This window comes from Danio aesculapii, chromosome 17 (assembly GCF_903798145.1).
Source record: "Danio aesculapii chromosome 17, fDanAes4.1, whole genome shotgun sequence".
Lineage (NCBI taxonomy): Eukaryota > Metazoa > Chordata > Actinopteri > Cypriniformes > Danionidae > Danio > Danio aesculapii.
The window spans coordinates 49,792,359-49,812,358 of record NC_079451.1 but is presented as its reverse complement, the minus strand read 5'-3'; the positions used below and the strand labels follow the sequence as shown (position 1 = coordinate 49,812,358).

General features: G+C 37.4%; 1 protein-coding gene across 1 annotated transcript in view; it reads left to right on the top strand.

Annotated features, from left to right (window-relative positions):
- The window catches only part of sntg2 (syntrophin, gamma 2), a 159,121-nt gene that overhangs the window by 55,694 nt on the left and 83,427 nt on the right, over positions 1–20,000 (top strand). Inside the window, exon 8 of the mRNA XM_056477691.1 lies at positions 587–678. Coding sequence (XP_056333666.1) covers positions 587–678 — 92 coding nt within the window. The remainder of the gene's footprint in view (positions 1–586; positions 679–20,000) is intronic.

Genomic DNA, 20,000 nt, shown 5'->3' with positions numbered 1-20,000 from the left:
GTGTTCCCAAAACTAGGATAGGCGACAAGACTTTGTCAGGTAGTGTATATGCATTTTTATTTGATCGACATTTGTATAAAATAAACAGTGGATAAATAACAGTTTTAATTTTGTGTTTTCTCTGCTCTCCATTTTGTTTAACCTGCTCTTAAAAGCTCCCTGTATTTATAGTAAAATAAAAACCAGAAAAGCACAAAATCCCACTTTATTTTTGTGCAAAAGAGTTGAATGCAGCCCACATACTGTAAGAGCTCATCACAGGCAGCATTGCTGAATCTCTGGAGACTCAATGAGATGCACCGCAGCATCGGTGTGCATAAAACTTTCAGAGATTCTCGGCATGAAATGTATTTTTCACTCTGCATTTTCCAGCGATGGCCGTGTCAAAACTCCTGCGTCTTCAGTATTTCACACTCACCTCAGCCATAATCTCCTGTGACTTCAGAGTCCGTGGCATCGTGACAAACCTGGAAAGCCGCTTGCAGAAGTTAATACGCATCATATCGCACGGATTTAAAGAGCAAGATTAGATTTGCACACAGCACGAGCTCTGCTTTATGTAATAATCTGCTGTATTTTTCCTCAGGTTCACCAGGACCGTCCAGTGATCACAGTAGCAGGGCCTCGTCGCCGCTTTTCGACAGTGGTTTGCATTTAAACGGGAACTCCAGCAACACGGTAAAACACCTTTATATAATGCCACTTTTTGTTATGGAGATTATTCATAAGCTTTGCAGTGAGATGGATGATAGAATCAGCCTAAAAATAACCCTGTCAGATGGAGAGTTAACCCCTTAACTGTCGCTCCCACATTTAAACATAGACATTAAAATGACGTTCAACTTAAATGATTCCCAATCTTCAATGCTCTGGTGCATGGGTTTAAGCTTGGTCTCCTTTTAAAGAAGACAGATGTCAGATTGTAGCTGAAAAGTTAAATAGTAGAATAAAGCAAATGTTATGTGCCTTTGTTTATGAAAATAGTAAACAACATATCGTCACCTTAGAATTAAAAGGTTGTGTCTGCGTTCTGAATGATTTTGAGATATTGAGCTACAAAGTTTTTGCATTCGATATAGCAAACAGTATGTGTGTAACAGTTATCTTCAATACATTAACATGACAGAGACCCTAAATGCTCTCTAAATATAAATGATCAAAGTTCTCTTACATTTGCAAATTGGAGTAAAAACAAACATGGTAAATGCAGATAGAACCTTCTCATTCTGAAAAGTCATTTTCCACCTGGAATTATAAGGTTCTATCTGGCAGATCATTCATTGAAGCATTATTTTTCAAGAAATACTATCAAAAATATATAATTTGGTGTTGTAACAATATGTTGATGCTTGAGAAAGTAAAATATTTGCTTCATATTACATTTATTTCATGTTTTAGGATTAATATTTTTTTCTTGATAAAATTAAGCACACAAGGCTGTGCTAAATATTAATTTTAAGTGCAGATGTTACTTTTATCTAATTAATATTTTAATATTTATTAAATTTTATGCTTTATATGAATTATTGAATTATATTTATTGAATTATATGTCCCATGAATTAAATTAAGTATTTGGCCTTCAAGGCTAATATTAAATTTAAAGACTTTAAAAGAAACAGACGAGGACCAAATGAGTTTAATAAACACTGAAAAGTGTTTCACTGACTCTATCTAAACAAATAAATATATTTTACATTTAATATAGACATTTTTTTAATATTCATTTCTTTTTCAACAATGTAAAATTTAACATTTCATCTCAATGTCGGCGACGCAGTGGCACAGTGGGTAGCACGATCGCCTCACAGCAAGAAGGTCACTGGTTCGAGCCTCAGCTGGGTCAGTTGGCATTTCTGTGTGGAGTTTGCATGATCTTTCTGTGTTGGTGTGGGTTTCCTCCGGGTGCTCCAGTTTATATTATATATATATATATATATATATATATATTAGGGCTTGCATAGACTAGTCGAGTGATCGACTACTTCAACCACTAGTCTGCGCTGTTAGAAACAATCGACTACTCGGGCGTGCATTTACGCTAAATGAAATCAAAATGGCGAACGTTTTCAACAAACACCACACATCAGATGTGTGGGAGTATTTCATCAAGAATGACCAAAATATGGTAATTTGCCAACTCTGTAAGGCTACTTTAAAATACAACAGCAGTACGACAGCTATGCACAACCATATGCGATCGAAACACCCAACGACGAAGGCAAATGTTAAAGTGCGACACAGGTGCACACACCGCAAAGCAAACGAGCATAGGTGAATTCTGTAAACGCCCGATTACAGAGAAGACAAGCAGTAACAGACTTACTTGTGGATTTTATTGTGAAGGATATAAGAGCACTATCTGCAGTTTCAGGAGAGGGATTCAGGGAAATTATCAACAATTACGCTACACTGTGGAAAATAATTGGCCACAAATACAACTCTCTTAAAGTGGACATTGCTTCTGAAATGAAAGGAAAGAAAGTCTCCCTCACTACTGATCTCTGTACTTCTTGCACAATGGACCCATGTATAACAATAATGGCTCACTACATTAATGAACTATGGGAGCTGAAATCATGGAAGGGAGACACACTGCTGTAAATATCGCACTGAAGTTAACAGAAACCATTAATGAGTGGGAACTACATGTATTCTGCACAGTTCATGACAACGTAAACATATGAACTTGGCCATGGAAATCTGCGAAGCCTTGCCCCACCACATTGGTTGCAGCGGGCACACTCTACAGCTTGCTGTTAAGGCGGGTTTGGATTTACCTGTGCATGACTGTTGACGCTGCGAGGTGTATCGTCAGTCACTTCCGTCACTTTTCAGTGGCGACCCGTGCTTTCAAAGCCACCAGGAGCAGCTATCCATGAGAGGGAGAAAACTCCAAAGTGATTGTGCTGCTCGATGGAATTCCACGTTCGATATGTTTGATCGGCTTTTCGAGCAGAGAATCCCAGTGCAAGCTGTACTTAATGACGAAACGGTAACTAGCATCCAGTATCGAAAAACTCTGGCAATAAAGTCATCTTGTTGGGATCTGATTGAACAGTTGCTTCCCATACTGAGGCCACTGGCAAAGGCGACAACAATTATGTGTGGAGAGCTGCATGTTGACCTGTCCTTTCTATATCCAGTGCTTCTCAATCTGACAGAAAAACACTCTGCAGCCCTGCGCTGGCGATCTCACGGCCACTCTGGCGTTCAAAGAGACGGTACGGAAACAGCTGCTGATGCGGTTTAAACTGGATTCTGATACCGTAGCCAAATCTCTCCAGATTAGTGCGTGCTTGCTGGACCCACGGTTTAAGGGGTTTGCTGTTTCTACCAGAGAAAGCCAGAGAAGAAGCCAAAGGCCATCTAGTCAATTTATTGAATGACAGCAAGACAGTCCATACACAAACTTCAGGTAAGCTTAGAGTAGCCTATATCATAATAATCCATAAATCTTTTTTAGATCACTTCTTGATGCATATGTCACAATCACATCAGGTGAACAGGAGGTTGCCGACTGCAGCGTGAGAACCAATCTATTGCCCAGTAAGCATAAAAAAACCAAGACTCGAGGCTGATCTTGAGGAGAATATAACCACAGAAGCTGCAGTCCAACGTTAAAACAGCCAACTACCATTAAAGATGAAATTCAAGATTATTTCCAGATGCCTGAGATTCCCACCACGGGGAATCCTCTCGAATGGTGATCATCTAATGAACACAGGTTTCCACGACTATCCAATCTAGCGAAATCATTTCAAGAGTTCCCACTTAGATATGCTTGGCGTATAAAGCAGGTTTGGCATGCTGTCCCGGGAGAGAACCCTGAGCTTGGAGATATTTGAGCCCAGGGCTCCCGCCCGGTCGATAAGCATATCAGGAGATCCAAGATCAGGTAGGTCTCGAGAGCTCCCCCTTTAGAAAAGGGAGGAAAAGGAGAAGATGGGGTGGAAAGGGGGATTCTTACAAACGAAGATAGAGCAGTAGGGAGAAAATGATCCATTTATAGTAAACTAGGATCACTCTGATTGGATTATTACTGATTACAGATGAGTGGCCAGACGTGCTCAATCATATCACGTGCTCCTCTCGAAATTAGTTTATGAAACTTCACTTCTCGCTGTCCCTGCCACCAGCACACCAAGTGAAAGAATTTATTCTTTAGCTGGCAACACCGTAACAAGGCAAAGAGCAAGCCTGCATCCCTTTTACGTGGATGCGCTTGTATTTGTACATGCAAACCAGCGATCCACGAGCTCGACCAAAGAGTGTGTGTGGCTAGAGGATTATAGCGGGGATGACTTGCCTTCTGCATGATCTTTCAATTCGGATGAAGAGGGAATGTATTCCTGATTTCTTCCGAAAACCTGGTAGGCTAAATATAAAATGATTAAATTGCAAGACGCGTATTTTATTCGTAATTGCGTTGCTGACTTTGTACATTAGGCCTGCATGTTACAAATGTCATGTAATAATTAGTTTGTTTACTGTCTACATCTATTTTATTTATTATTTAAAAAATTATTCTAATTAGCGCAATCAGTTTATTTTCCATGTGTCTGTATTTTGTTGCTTGTTGACAAATTATTTCGTTAATAAATAAAGAAAGGTAGCCCTTAGGGTTTCATTCTTGTTATTACAGCTGAAAACTTAAATGTTAAAGTTATGTTTTATTACTTATTGTATAACAGACTATCACTTGCTCGCACAAATAACCTGATTGTTTGCATAATCTTCAAGCAAGTCAAGTAGGCTATATTTGTTCATTTTATTAGCTTACTGTTGAAAACTTGGCAGATATCAAATGACTTAAAGTGCAAATAGGTTACTCCTTTTTTCATATTTAATAAGTCTTTTGTGTCCCCAGAATGTGTCTGTAAAGTTTCAGCTCAAAACACCCATCAGAGTATTTATTATAGCTGTTTGAAGTGTCTGTATTATAGCTGGAAAAAAGGTTTTGCTGTTTTTTTGTACTGGCCCTTTAAGGCTAGTCCTCCCCGCCCACCATTCCCTCGTGCCTGTCAGCAATCGCCGCCCTCGGCTGCCTCAGGAAGCAGATCTCACGTAACGTGTGTGAGAAATACTACAGTAAGAACTTTAACAATCAGTATTTGATGCAATTTTTGTGGATTTGCAATAATGAGTCACACACAATGTCGTTACAAAGTTCACGCACACACACAGCGAGGACACAAACACATAGCACAGACACATACACACACACACACACATAGCGCAGCAGACACACACACACACACACACACACAGAGAGAGAGACAGCGCGTTAAGCTTTGCACTGGTTTTGCACGCATATGTGACAGGATACAGGTTAATCTCCACTGCTGTATGGATATCTGTTATGTTAATGTACAAAATAAACCTGATTTAACGTCCACAAACCGCGATTGAAGCGTCTTCCTTTATAATTGTTCTGACACGCGGCTGTGCTGATTAAGTGAATCTGAAGTGAATCGCTGTAATTCATTACACACATGCTCTGTTTTAAAACATGTTAAACTTGTGAAACTCACTCTTGATCACGGTTGATGATGATTGATGATCCTAGCAAACTGAACACACCTTTTATTCCCAGTTGCTTTGCGCTCGTCCTCTCTTGTTTATATGATCATATGCGTTACTACGGAGATATGTTAATGCGCGCAGCTGTCAATCAATATTGGTGGGCGGGGGGACCGCACTCCTACATAAAGTTGTAGTCGATCTGAAAACCGCTCCAATTGGTCCACCGTTTTTGTTATTAAATTTGAAAAAAAAAGGACTGAGTGTATTTATTTTACCCCAATATGACAGTTTATACACTATACTTACACATATGTCTGTCCAAACAGCTTGAAAAGTAGATTTTTCACCATAGGTGCCCTTTAATGTAATTTCGTTTAAAACATCTTTATTAAATGTTTTTAGTTATGAATAATGTGTTATGCATGAGTTTTCAAGACGCGCATTCTGTATTTCGTGTTGCTGTTAGATACTTATTTACTTTCTATACGTTAATTGTAAAATTAAAATGTCATAGCCTAATAATTACATACAGCTTATTTATTTATTTGTTTTGTATTTTATTTATGTATTTTTCAATTTAAACTATTTATTTATACTTTTTTGATGGTGGGCTGTATTGTTTACGAACTACTCTTGAAAAACCATATTTGTCTTTTACAAACTGGCTAAAGTAATTAAGATTAACTTTTATTACTGAAAGCTTGTTAAATAATAAAGTTACCGCAAAAAGTTGTTAAAGAAATAGGAGGGAGTTCGCAAATACAAGTTGCCTATATGGCGCAGACATTAATATTTGTTGCATGCCATGGTAGGCCTATTTGTTTTTTGTATTACTCTTTAACTGAAAAATAAAAACGTTATGTCAATGTTTTGACAAGGAAGTTTTTGCTTTAAGCTATGAAATGGGAATAACATTTAAAAGGTGTGGAACTTTCACAATGTGAGGGTGTAAGCAAAAGACACTAACAACAGAACTGCCAACAAAAGTGATTTAAATGTACAAAAAATGAAACCAGAATAATGTCCAAATAAATATACAAAGATAAATATTTAGATTAATAAAAAGAATTTAATAAAGTAGCAAATTCAAACAAAGTATCAAACAAAAATTTGTTCAACTCAGGAGTAAGGGGACGATAGTGAAGCCAAACAAAAGAAAGAAATATAACAAAACAATTCTAACTCATGAATAAACCCTTACCTCGCCAGAATCTGATGAAAAGAAGTCTTCAGCGCTGTGTTCTTCCCTATACTGAACTATAGAGTAAAATGAATACAAAGATGACGTTCACCTCTTACCTCATGTCTTTAACAATATATTTTCTTTGTGTTTGCATAATTGAAGTCGTACGACATCTACCCTGTCCACCTTACTCTGAGAAAAGAGTGAACTTGAGGAGATTTAGCTCAAAATGATGGGAAAGAGCCGAGCCAAAAAGTAACAAATACTAACAAATCAATCGAAATAAAAAAAGTACAAAAATCACAAAGTTTAAAATCACAAAAATCACAAACTAAATCATGTCAGCAAAAACGCACAAAAACGAGATCATAAGAAAAAGCGATCTTCTCCGCTCTTCCTGGCATCCTTTTGATATGCCCTCGCCACGTCACCCAACGATGATGGACTGGTCTCCCGACCAATCAGCTGTCGTGAAGACGGACCTTGGGTAGTTGAGTAATTAGAGTATTGTATATACATATATACACACACACACACACACTAGGGGTGTCAAAATTAATTGTTTCTTCGATGCAGATGCGGACAATTCGGTATCGGTTCAGTAATAATCATAACCGGTTATTATGTACTGACGTCATTTATCTCATATGCGCTCTGTCACGAGGGAGGTGAGCGTGGGTATTTACAACACTACAGGCGCCAACTACTTGAAAATTTCACTGTGTGTCAAAGAGAACCACAGGTCAACAGGGATATTGCAAAAAAAACAGCTTCTGCTTTAAACTGGACTCACTGAATATCTACTATTAAATATCTACTATTCACAAATATACAGACAAATGTAAAATACAGTAAAACAACCGAAATCTGTTGATGCGTCGATCTGATGGCGGTTGAGTTTGCAGCTGGATATTATTGGGAGACCGCTAACAGGAACAGTGAACAACTCCGCCAGAGCCCGTCTGAAGCTCATATGCAAGTTTATTTTACATTCTATGGCAGGAACGTCATTGAGCCTCGCTAGATCCTCCTGCATGGGTGCGCGTCTGTTATAAAACACTTACAGGACATTCATTTGGACAACTATGCGGATATATTAAATAGTTTACACAAAAGTAGACTTTCACTTCAATCATATTTTGTGAATAAACAGACTTGTCTGTACTATTTGCAGATGCTATCATGAGGCTGTTTTTGCGCCGAGTTTGAAGTAATCAATCACAGAACAGGAGAATATGCATAATGTGCATTACTTTGATCATTTTAATATAGCATAATATATCAAAAATCATAGTATAATATTGAGTTCAATCTCAATATTATCTCGCGGCCCACATTTTGGATCGCTGAGGCCCACTAGTGGGCTGCGGCCCACCGGTTGAGAATACCTGCTCTAGCGTCTATCGTTGGAGCAACTTCACAGGTCAGAGGAGTGAGGTTTACCTGCATAGCACTTCGCTAGCTGGCCTATATCTATCTATCTGTCTATCTAGATATGCACGATAAATAAACATTCTAGTTTTTCACCTCAACGAGTGCTTATATTTCCAGTTTGCGAAAGCTACCTTTGAACTTGTTGGAGCCATCGCTCTGACTCCTGGTCGTTGGTGTGTGCGATTGACTGACTGCGTGTGCTTGTGTGTGAACACTGTTGGGGAATTCATTGTCTTGATGAATTTCTGATGAATGTATTAATCTCATTTATATGCTTATTTGAGGGATTTCAGTATTATTATAATTATTATCTATTGTATTATTACCAATACATGTGGCATTATTATCAGGTATGTGTGCTTGGGTAAATAAAAAAAGTTACCCTGTGTAAATGCAGTCAGAGATGAGAAGAGAGATTGTTGACACGGGGACTAGTGGAAGAGTGCTTATTTAATGGAATTTGATAGCGCACGTTAAATGGAAAGAAAAAAACCTCTGTGTTTCCCCCTTTCACGCAACCTTTGTAAATCATCTGCTTCACGTTGCTGTGTCAGAATCCTTGTTTGTAAAATACGTTGTAGAACGCTTAGTTTAAGCAAATTTGATGAACGCGATCATGAAGAGAGTCGCTCTCGTTCACCGAATGCGCTGTACTGCGTGCGTTGCATGCATCCGTTCCCTAAGCAACCAGAACAAACGCATGACGTCGCCTGTCTGTATTCCTCAAAGTTGTTTAGAATTTAATGTTTAGAGATGGTGTGACCATGTGTACCTATGTGTGCCTCTGATGCACCCCTTAATCCTTGTCGCAGCACCAGTGGCACCGACATTAGGGACTGAAATTCATATGCTGTTTTGGTCCGGTACATACCAGTTACAATGGTACCGGTGCTATAATGGCACCGGGTTTCGGTACCCAACCCTAGTGATCAGAGCTATGTTTTCATTGAAAGATGCAAATTATGGGCAAAACTGAATTATCGCAGAGACAGAGCACATTTAGGCTACGCCCTTGCTTCAGTTCACTCCATTGACTTTGCCTTGCTGGAGCGTAAAGTAAAGCACACAAGCTAAAAATTCCAGAGCCGTGTTTTCATAAATTGTAGACCCCAAAAAATGAGTGTTTAAGCACACAGAAGATTTAGAAGAGTGTTTTACAGGTGGTTTGTCAAACCCACTCACCTGTGACACGATACATACACACAATTCTGTCCAAACAGCTTACAAAAGATGATTTTCATCATAGGCGCCTTTTAAAATCTGCATAAACCGGCAGCGACAATTTTATTGTGTATTGTGACACAGAAACGGAATATTAAATGAGAAAACAGTGGGCGTGGCTTGTTTTTCTCCTGCAAGCTGATTGGATGTAGTACAGTAGGCATTTCATTCAGAAAGATGGGCAGAGTTATTACAACCTAACAGACTCCTCCTCCTCACCATTTCTGTTTGATGTCAAAACTGACAGCTGGAGGGGCGTGGTTAAGTATGTTAGCCACGCCCAATGCCTCAGACTGACCTAATCTGAGAATTTAACTTGAAACAAACAGGAAGTGCATTTTCAGTTTTTAAATAAAGATTACAAGAGCAAACAATATTTCTTAATGGCATTCACTGAATTGCTCAGCACGAAACTAGCAATCTGCGCTAACAAAATCACTTTTATTTGTACCTTAACTGCACCAACAACTCATATAGAAGTCACTCACTTCATCCTGACCTTCAGAAATCATTGCGAAGGCTCCTCTCGATCGGATAATACAGAACAGCCACCATTGACATGACCGAGTGGGAATATCCTACTGTCGGGTCAGAGAAACCGCTGCGGTCACTTTCTCATTCAGATCAGAGAGCAGAAGTAAGGTAGACGTCCCGAGACGAACACGCTTCACATTAATGTGACTCTGAGTCTGGGAAGAGGATGAGGTCGGCAGGTGAACATCTGAGATCTGCATAAAGCCTCTGCCAATCCATTCACGCCTCAGCGCCACCTGTGTGAGAGAGCGGCTGAACATGTGAAACTCAATCTCAGAGTGCTGACAAATCTAGATTTTGGATGTGGCCGTAGAAATCCGTCTATAAATAGAACAGACCTCAGAATCGCTGATGATGACGATGATGATGATGATGATGATGAGAGGTGTTAAGTGGAGCTTTTATCGCTGCTTTGATACTTATTCCAGGTTATTCCAGATGAATATGCTTTAATTGTGCTAAAATGTTTAGCATGTTTGCCAGGGTGTTGCTATTGGGTTGCTAGGGTGCCCTGGATTTTGGCCATGGAGTCATGAATTGCTGTGGAGTTGCTAGGATGATCCTGATGGCCCTAAAGGGGTTATGAATGTTTGTCAGGGCATGTTCTGGGTTTCTTTAGGGTTACTTTAGTGTTCTAGATATTTTCCAGGTTGTTTCTATTGGGTTGCTAGTGTGTTCTGTATTGCTGTGGAGTTGCGAGGTTGGTCCTGATTGCCCTAGGGGGGTTCTGAATGTTTTCCAGGGCATGTTCTGGGTTTTTCTGGGGTTACTAGTGTGTTCTAGATAGTTGCCAGGGTGTTGCTGTGGGGTTTCTATGGTGTTCTGAATTGCTGTGGAGTTGCTAGGGTGGTCCTGATGGCCCTAAGGGGGTTCTAAATGTTTACCAGGGCATTTTATGAGTTTTTTTGTGGTTGCTAGTGTGCTCTAGATATTACCAGACTGTTGCTAGGGTGTTCTGAATTGCTGTAGAGTTGCTAGGATGGTCCTGATAGCCCTAAAGAGGTTATAAATGTTTGCCAGGGCACGTTCTGGGTTTCTTTGGGTTGTTATAGTGTTCTAGATATTTGCCAGGGGGTTGCTAAGGTGTTCTGAATTGCTGTGTAGTTGCTAGGGTGGTCCTGATGGCCCTTAAGGGGGGTTCTGATTGTTTACCAGGGCATATTCTGAGTTTCTTTGTGGTTGATAGTGTGTGCTAGAGTTCAAGAGTGTTGCTATGGGGTTGCTAGGGTGTTCTAAATTGGTGTGGAGTTGCTACGGTGGTCTCTGATTTTCCTTAGGGGGTTCTGAATGTTTGCCAGGACATGTTCTGGGTTTTTTGGGGTTATTTTGTTGTTCTATATATTTGCCAAGGTGTTGCTATGGGGTTGCTAGGGTGTTCTGAATTGCCGTGGAGTTGCTAGGGTGGTCCTGATTATTGTTTGCCAAAGCATGTTCTGGTTTTCGTTGTGGTTGCTAGTGTGCTCTAGATATTTTCCAGGGGGTTGCTAGGGTGTTCTGAGTTTCTTTGTGGTTGTTATGGTGTTCTAGATATTTGTAAAGATGTTGCTATGGGTTGCTAGGGTGTTCTGAACTGCTGTGTAGTTGCTAGGGCGGTCCTGATGACCCTAAGGGGGTTCTGATTGTTTGCCAGGACATGTTCTGAGTTTCTTTGTGGTTGATAGTGTGTTCTAGATTTATTCAAGAGTGTTGCTAGGGTGTTCTAGATTGCTGTGGACTTACTAGGTTGGTCTCGAATTTCTTTTAGGGGCTTCTTAATGTTTGCCAGGATATGTTCTGGGTTTTTTTGGGGTTATTTTGGTGTTCTATATATTTGCCAAGTTGTTGCTATGGGGTTGCTAGGGTGTTCTAAATTGTTGTGGAGTTGCTAGGGTGGTCCTGATGGCCCTGAGGGGGATCTGAATGTTTGCAATGACACTTTCTGGGTTTTTTTGGGGGGTGTTTGTTTGTTCTAGATATTTGCCAGGATTTTGCTATGGGATTGTTAGGGTGTTCTGTATTGGTAAGCTGTGTGTTGATTGTTGATATGGGGCTAGAAAGTTTTGGATTTTACCCTATGGTGTTCTGGATGTTTACCAGGTTGTTGTTATGGAACTTATATGCTTAAGTTCAGCCTCTAGTTTCTGTCATGTTCTGGTTTCTGGATATAATTCATGTCCCTTTTACAATGAGGTTAATTTGATTCTTCCATATTTCCAACAAACCTCTAGCCCCCCCAAAAATGAGCAGTGCTAATGGCGATCTTTGCTTTAGCACATAGTAAATGATCCAGTGGTCACCATGGTGTGTTCAGATCAGCTCATTTATCAGTTCTATGTAAATGAAGGCTCTTCCAGCAGCAGCAGGACGGATCCTTTTAATGAAGTTCTCCTAGAGACACATCCTCTGGCCACACACAAAAATGCAGGAGGAATGCTGAAGCTCGTAAGACTTCTTTCCAAGAATAAAAAGCAGATACACCGATACTTCATTATTAAACATTGAATGGCAGCCACTGTATCCAATTACTGTAAACAGAGGAATCCTTTCTTTCGTCGGCTCTTTGTGTCTTTGCCAGGCTTGGAAATATGCACACACAAAAAAAAACGCTCACATCTCCACCCTGACTGCTGACTCGACAATATCTGTGCTATTTCTTGTGTTCCTCAAATGAGCTGTTTTTCTAATCTCGAGCCGGTGGCCGCAGGTGATTATAATTCTCAGCGCTGCTCTCCTCCGGGCTGCTGTGACATTGAGCTGATTGACAGTGTTTTTGGCTTCCATCGGTTCGACCGGCTGCTGCTTTAGCGTTTATTCATTTACATGCCTGCCAATAATTAGCGTAGCAGCTTTTTGTGTCATCGAATTTGAGTAAAATTTAATAAAATGCTTGATACTGCAGCTATTCAAATGCAAGAACACTACAGCTCTGGTTATAGTGATTTTGTTTTTCAGATATATTTAATAGTAGCGCTGCATGAATGGTCAAAATACTGTCTTAATGGCAGATTTGTCTTAAAATATTGGATCTGTGGTTTAAGTCTTGTAGTGGAGCCAAATACCACACATTATTTAAACCACATGAACAAAAATACTGAGGAAACTCTATTTTCCATTTCCAAAAACTAATTCATTTGGCCTATTCTGAATCCTCCATACTGTACTACAACCAAACCAGCAGAAAACATTTATACATGGCTCGCATAATTAATTAGTTTATTATAGACCGGTTTTATTAATAATCTTTTGAACGGCTTAAATAAATGTTATGATATTTATTAATTTTCTTTTTGGTTTAGTCCCTTTATTAATCTGGGATTGCTACAGCGGAATGAACCGCCAACTTATTCAGCATGTGTTTCACGCAGCGGATACCCTTCCAGCTGCAACCTATCACTGGAAACGTCCACACACACTCATTCACACACATACACTATGGACAGTTTGGGATCTATTTTGACGATCCAAGCGCAAAGCGCAGGCCGCAAAAGCAATTAGGGCATGTCGGAATCCACTTTTGCTAATATAAGGACGGAAAAAATCCACTTTGCGCCGCGGCGCTGGTCTAAAAGGGTTTGAGCTATTCTCTTAATGAGTTATAGGTGTGTTTTAAGAATAAACCAATCAGAGTCTCATCTCCCATTCCCCTTAAGAGTCAGTTGCGTTGCGCCATAGTGCATTTGCTATTTACATGGCGGATTTATTATTTACATTACAGCATGAGAATGAGAGATGAGCCTCCTCATTGTTTCCTTTCACTTTCACTCTCGTGGATGGGGAAACGTGTTGTACGCACAGATATCTATTAGCCTATAAATAATTAATTTAGTTTGTTAAGCGCAAAGATTTGTTTCAAAACTATTTCTAAATTCAGTTAATTTCCAGCAAAGGAATAAATGAACAATAATAACGAAGTGTGATCAAACAACTGAGTTATATCCTAATACACATGCTGTGCCCCATATGGTCTAAAATCTGACAGGTGGGCAAATCTAAGCTTGTTTTTAATAAACAAATATAAATATACATATAATAAATAATACTGCTAATTATAATAACATTATACAAAGCAAATTGTCATGAATAAACTGACAAAGCCCCCCGAGATGAAGGCATGAAAGTTTGGTTTTTATATTTATGTAGGCTAGAAAATATTTTTTGTAATATTTTAATCCTTTATATATATATATATATATATATATATAATATATATAATATATATATATATTATATATATATATATATATATATACATATATATATATATATATACATATATATATATATATATACATATATATATATATATATACATATATATATATATATATACATATATATATATATATATATATATATACATATATATATATATTGTTATATATATATATAATTATTTTTCATTTGTAAAGATATTTGCGTATTGCTGTAAACCCAGTTTCTATTAAGTAATGTGTAAGTGAGGCACACAACTAACGTGCTCTGCGCTGGACAATAGACCAGCTTTGATCTGGTCTATTTAAACCTTCTATTTGAATCTTCTAGCCAGCAATGCGCCTCAACACGCCTCTTTATTTTTAGACCAGAACGCCTATGGGCGCACATATTAGCGCAAATGCATTTGCTATTTAAATGTGTGGCGCAAAAAGTCAAAACGACTCTTGTGCTTAGCTGAAACTAACAAACAACTACTGCGTCGCGAGTAGCGATTCCGCATTGCGCCAGTTCCCCTATAGCACATGTGTTTGGACTGTGACAGGATTGTCTCGAGGCACAAGCCTGGGGAAGGTTACAGAAACATTTCTGCTGCTCTGAAAGTTCCAATGAGCACAGCGGCCTCCATCATCCGTAAGTGGAAGATGTTTGGAACCACCAGGACTCTTCCTAGAGCTGGCCGGCCATATAAGCTGAGTAATTGGGGGAGAAGGGCCTTAGTCAAGGAGGTGATCAATAATCCGATGGTCACTCTGTCTGAGCTCCAGCGTTCTTCTGTGAAGAGAGGAGAACTTTACAGAAGGACAACCATCTGTGCAGCAATCCACCAATCAGGCCTGTATGGTTGAGTGGCCAGACTGAAGCCACTCCCCGCCTGGAATTTGCCAAAAGGCATCTGAAGGACTCTCAGACCATAAGAAACTAAACTCTCTGGTTTGATGAGACTCACTCTTTGGAGTGAATGCCAGGCATTACGTTTGGAAAAAACCAGGCAGCGCTCATCACCAGGCTAATACCATCCCTACAGTGAAGCATGGTGGTGGCAGCATCATGCTGTGGGGATGTTTTTCAGCAGCAGGAACTGGAAGACTAGTCAGGATAGAGGGAAAGATGAATGCAGCGATGTACAGAGACATCCTGAATGAAAACCTGCATGGAATGTCTTCACAACAACTCGGTGAATGTCCTTGAGTGGCCCAGCCAAAGCCCAGACCTAAATTCTATTGAACGTCTCTGGAGAGATCTGAAAATGGCTGAACACCGTTGCATCCCATCCAACCTGATAGAGCTTGAGAGGTACTGCAAAGAGGAATGGGCCAAAATTGCCAAAGACAGGTGTGCCAAGCTTGTGGAATCATATTCAAAAAGACTTGAGGCTGTAATTGTTGCATCAACAAAGTATTGAGCAAACGCTGTGAACACTGATGCACATGTGATTTCAGCTTTTTTATTTTTAATAAATTTGCAACAACTTCAAAAACTTGTTTTTCACTTTGTCATTATGGGGGATTGTGTGTAGAATGTTGAGGAAATAAATGAATTTAATAAGTTTCAGAATAAGGCTATAACATAAAAAATGTGGAAAAAGTCAACCGCTGTGAATACCTTCCGGATGCACTGTATATCTTTTTAATATTTTATACAAATATTAATTTCCATTTAAATAATTTAGTCTCTTTCACTCTGCGCTTGTATGAAAGCATTTATTTATTTATTTTAATTATGTTTAAAAGTATTGTCATAATAGGCAATATATATTGTTATTTACTTAAATATATATATTGTTATATAATTAAGTAAATATATTGTTATTGTTATTTAAAATTATTTATTTATGCATGTAAATGAAATGTTATATCTATTTTTTTTATACATTTTTTTTAATATTTCATGAATATTTATCTTTATTTAAATAATTTAGTATCTCTTTATCCGCATGTATAAATGCAGTTATGTATTTCTTATTTTTTTAAAGTACTTTTTATATTACAATGTCATATTTATTTAAAAATAAGTAAACATGTTTTGATATACAGTGAATATGGAGTGATTTGCTTGTGTTTTGATTGAGAAGCGGTGATATTTAAGAGCTGCTGCCGCTACGCCATAGAGTCTCTCTGGAGCTGCAGAAGTGAAACTGTAATGAAGAGCTGGTGTTTTGCTCCTCGTGAGAGTCTGATCTGTCCTGACGTGTCTGCGATATTTCATTCAGTGTCATCTCTGGGCTCCAGCAGCGCAAGATGAAAGTCAGATCAAGTTTAATTATCCAGCCTCGGTCCGAATAAACAACAGACTGGAGGATATGCCTGCAGAAACAGCTTCAGCCACAAGTCACTGAATCCAGGCAGAGATGAACTATACAGGGAGTTAATTATTAAGAAACGTACATGCTATACATAAAAATAGCAGAATCTGTAACACTTTTAAGATGCACTCATTACAGTATGACTATTCAATTGAGCTATCAGCTGTTCTGTAATGTAAGTGTAGGTTGAACCAATATTAGAAATCCTTTGTACCATTGGGTTTATTTAGCAAGAGTTTATCTTGATTATCATTACTATTACTGCAACTTCTGTGTATTTTTGTATTGTTTTATTGTATGTCTGCAGCAATATGATAATGCCCATAACACATTTCCTTTCATGCACAATAACATTTACTAAAACTTCTAGGGATGCTCCAGTCAGAATTTTTGCAGCTGATACTGGAGTAGCGATTCCTTGTCATGGTGCTCGGCCAGTGCCGAGTACTGATTCTGATGTTTCAAGCTTTAAATAACTTTGCCATAGCATAAAGCACATTTTCCCTCACGTCCCCACATATAATTGACTCCCTCACATGTGTAGCTGCTGAGTATAATATACGGAGTGCACGTGCGTCTTCCTCTGCTGTTAACTCCTAAACACTTGCGATCGTTTCATGACATCGGCAGGGGTGCGTTTCTGAAAACCGCGTTAACCAACTGAGGTCACAAGTTACGTCATTACAAGCATAGTTAATTGATTTGGCGTTTACACCTCTAGAGCTGTAGTTCCTTGTGTGTTCTAGTCCCAGTTATCCCCACTATGCCCTATTGCATTCGAACCTTCCACAGTTAAACTATGGAATGATAAAAAAAAAATTATTAAAGCCATCTCTCTCTTAGGTGTAATTTGCTTTCCAAGTATTTTTTTACAGTTCAGTTTTAGCCATCTTATATTGACAATCACAATCCCCTTCATAGTGCACTTTAAAAACATTATATGCCATTTTGAACACACAGCCTGTGGTTCTTGACGAAAGTATAGGTGACCTATTCTTTAAAAGTGGAATTTACGTCTCCAAAGCTTTGTGAAAACAATATATAGCATACGTTAATGGTTTTAATTTATAGTAGGTTATTTATTAAGAAGTGTATCTGCACTGTATGACATGGGCCTGTTAGTTAGAACATTTCTGCAGTGGTTTGAATTATTATTAGTAGGATTATTCTTCATTTCTTAATAAACGGCCCTACTGTAAATCGCAACCATAAAGGTTTATGTTATTTAATGTATGAGATAAAATATGTTATTTAAGTGCTTTTATGTTGTAGAATAGAATATGGAATATTCTCAACATAGGCCCTATTAGGGTTGTCACAATACCAGTAATTAACCTTCGATACTATGCCAGCTGAAGTTATGATACAGTAGTATTACTATAGTGTCATTCATAACTCAAATTTGAAAGATATTGTCAGAATACTATATTTTATGTTATATAGGCCTAATTTAATTTAATTGATAATTCCCTTAAGGCCAAAAAGTATCATTGCACCTCACTTCACACCAAAATGTATCATTCTTTTTGTTATTTTGTAGATAACTGACCAACAAAATACATTACAATAAGATACAAATTATGCAGAATGTTACAAAATTATATATGGAGGTGGTCAAAAATGGTCTCACTGTTCTCTGCTGCTATTTGGGTTTTTCATTATATATATATATATATTATATTATATATATATATATATATATATATATATATATATTTATATATATATATATATATATATATATTAATTTATGTATGTATGCATGCATGCATGTATGTATGTTATTTTATTTTATTTTTTTTTCTATCAAGTAACAATCCACAGTAATTCAAAATTTCACTTTGAGTTGTTCTTTTAAAGAGATTGTTGCGGTCAGGTCAGTAATAAATCATATGAACAGGAACAGAAATGAACTGTTCAGACGTCCATTCAACTGAAGCATTAGACAACCGTGCAATAGGCTACCATAAAGGTGTGAATTCTACACAGATTTGCAACCTTAAAGGGCTCCATCGACTGTTCAAAAAAAGGTCTATTGTTGCACAAATGTGTGAGTGACTTTTCCACATGCAACATTATCTATTGTAGATAAACTGTTAATGACAATACTATCGTTTACAAACTACAGTGGCACCGCCAGTATTTTGGAGCCATGGTATTGCGATACTACAATATTACCGGTGAACCGTGAAACCCTTGGCCCTATTAAAATGGAAAATGAGTGCATGTTTTTACTAAAAAATTATGTTTTTTTTTTTTCTGTAAAGTCATTATGGACGTTTTACGTTATGAGTAATGTGATTCAGAAATTATGGTTTTGGGAAACACTCGTCACTACATCGTTCTTTTCCCAAACGATGCATCGTACTGTGATAGTTCAGCCAAGAATTATTTCGTTGTTTATAAAACGCACCCTAGATTAGCGAGTACCAATCGAGTCATGAAATGTGATGTGATTATCGGTCGATACCGATCTCTGACCGATCGATCGGAGCATCCCTAACATCTACTACTATTCTATAATATTATATTCTGTACTGCATGATGATTTATTCTATAACTATTCTTTTCTTTAACTATTGAACAATAAGCTAAATACTATTAACTATTCAATTAAACCATTATCGAAATAGACTATTCAGTTAAATATATAATATGAAATAACACTGTACTTTATATGTTGAACTTACTATTAAGTTGTTTTGTCAGTTGATTGTCTCTTGTTTTTAGTGCATGTTGAATTGATTTTGTTTGTATTATTTTAATTGATTAAACACTTTAATTAAAGATGACCTATCACATCCCTTATTTTACAAATGTAAAATAAGTCTCTTATGTGCCTAAAGTGTGTGTGTGTGAAGTTTCAGCTTATAATTCCACACAAATATTGCTTTATAACTTCAAAAATGCCCCTTTTAGGCTTTGTATCCTTTAATATACATATTTTTAAAACTTTTTAATAATTAAACACTTTCACAATCAAATAATTAACACTTATTTAAAATTGTATCCTATAATAAATGTTATTTCCCTAGAAGTATATCAGTTTCAGTGCTAATATAGTTGACAACAAAACATTTGGTATTTAAATGCATACACTGTAAAAAAATCCGTAAATTAGCATTTTTTTATATTTATTTATATTTTATATTTAGTTTATATTAATTTCTCCCTGTTTATTTCTGCTTTTGAATTGCATTATGCACTGAAAAAAAGTGTTGCATGCAAAACTGTTGCAAACAATTTTTTTGTGTTGAATTTAAACAAACAAATTAAATTGAGCAATGTTCAACTTAATTTGTTTGTTTAAATTCAGCCCAAATAAATTGTTTACAACCACTCAACGTAAAAAAATTTAGTAAATCCAAGGAAACATTTTTGAATAATTTTTCTTCAGTGTGGGATCTTGATCTTTCTTCCAGCAACTGTTAACCTTGAATAGTTTGAAAAAGTGATTTGTATTGACATTTGTATATATAATATAATATAAGATATAAGCATAAAAAGTTTGATTTGAGGTTCTAAAATATGTAAATCTCAAATAAAAGTCTATATTAATTAAGAATCTATATATTTTTTTAAATGTATAAACGTGACAAACAATAAA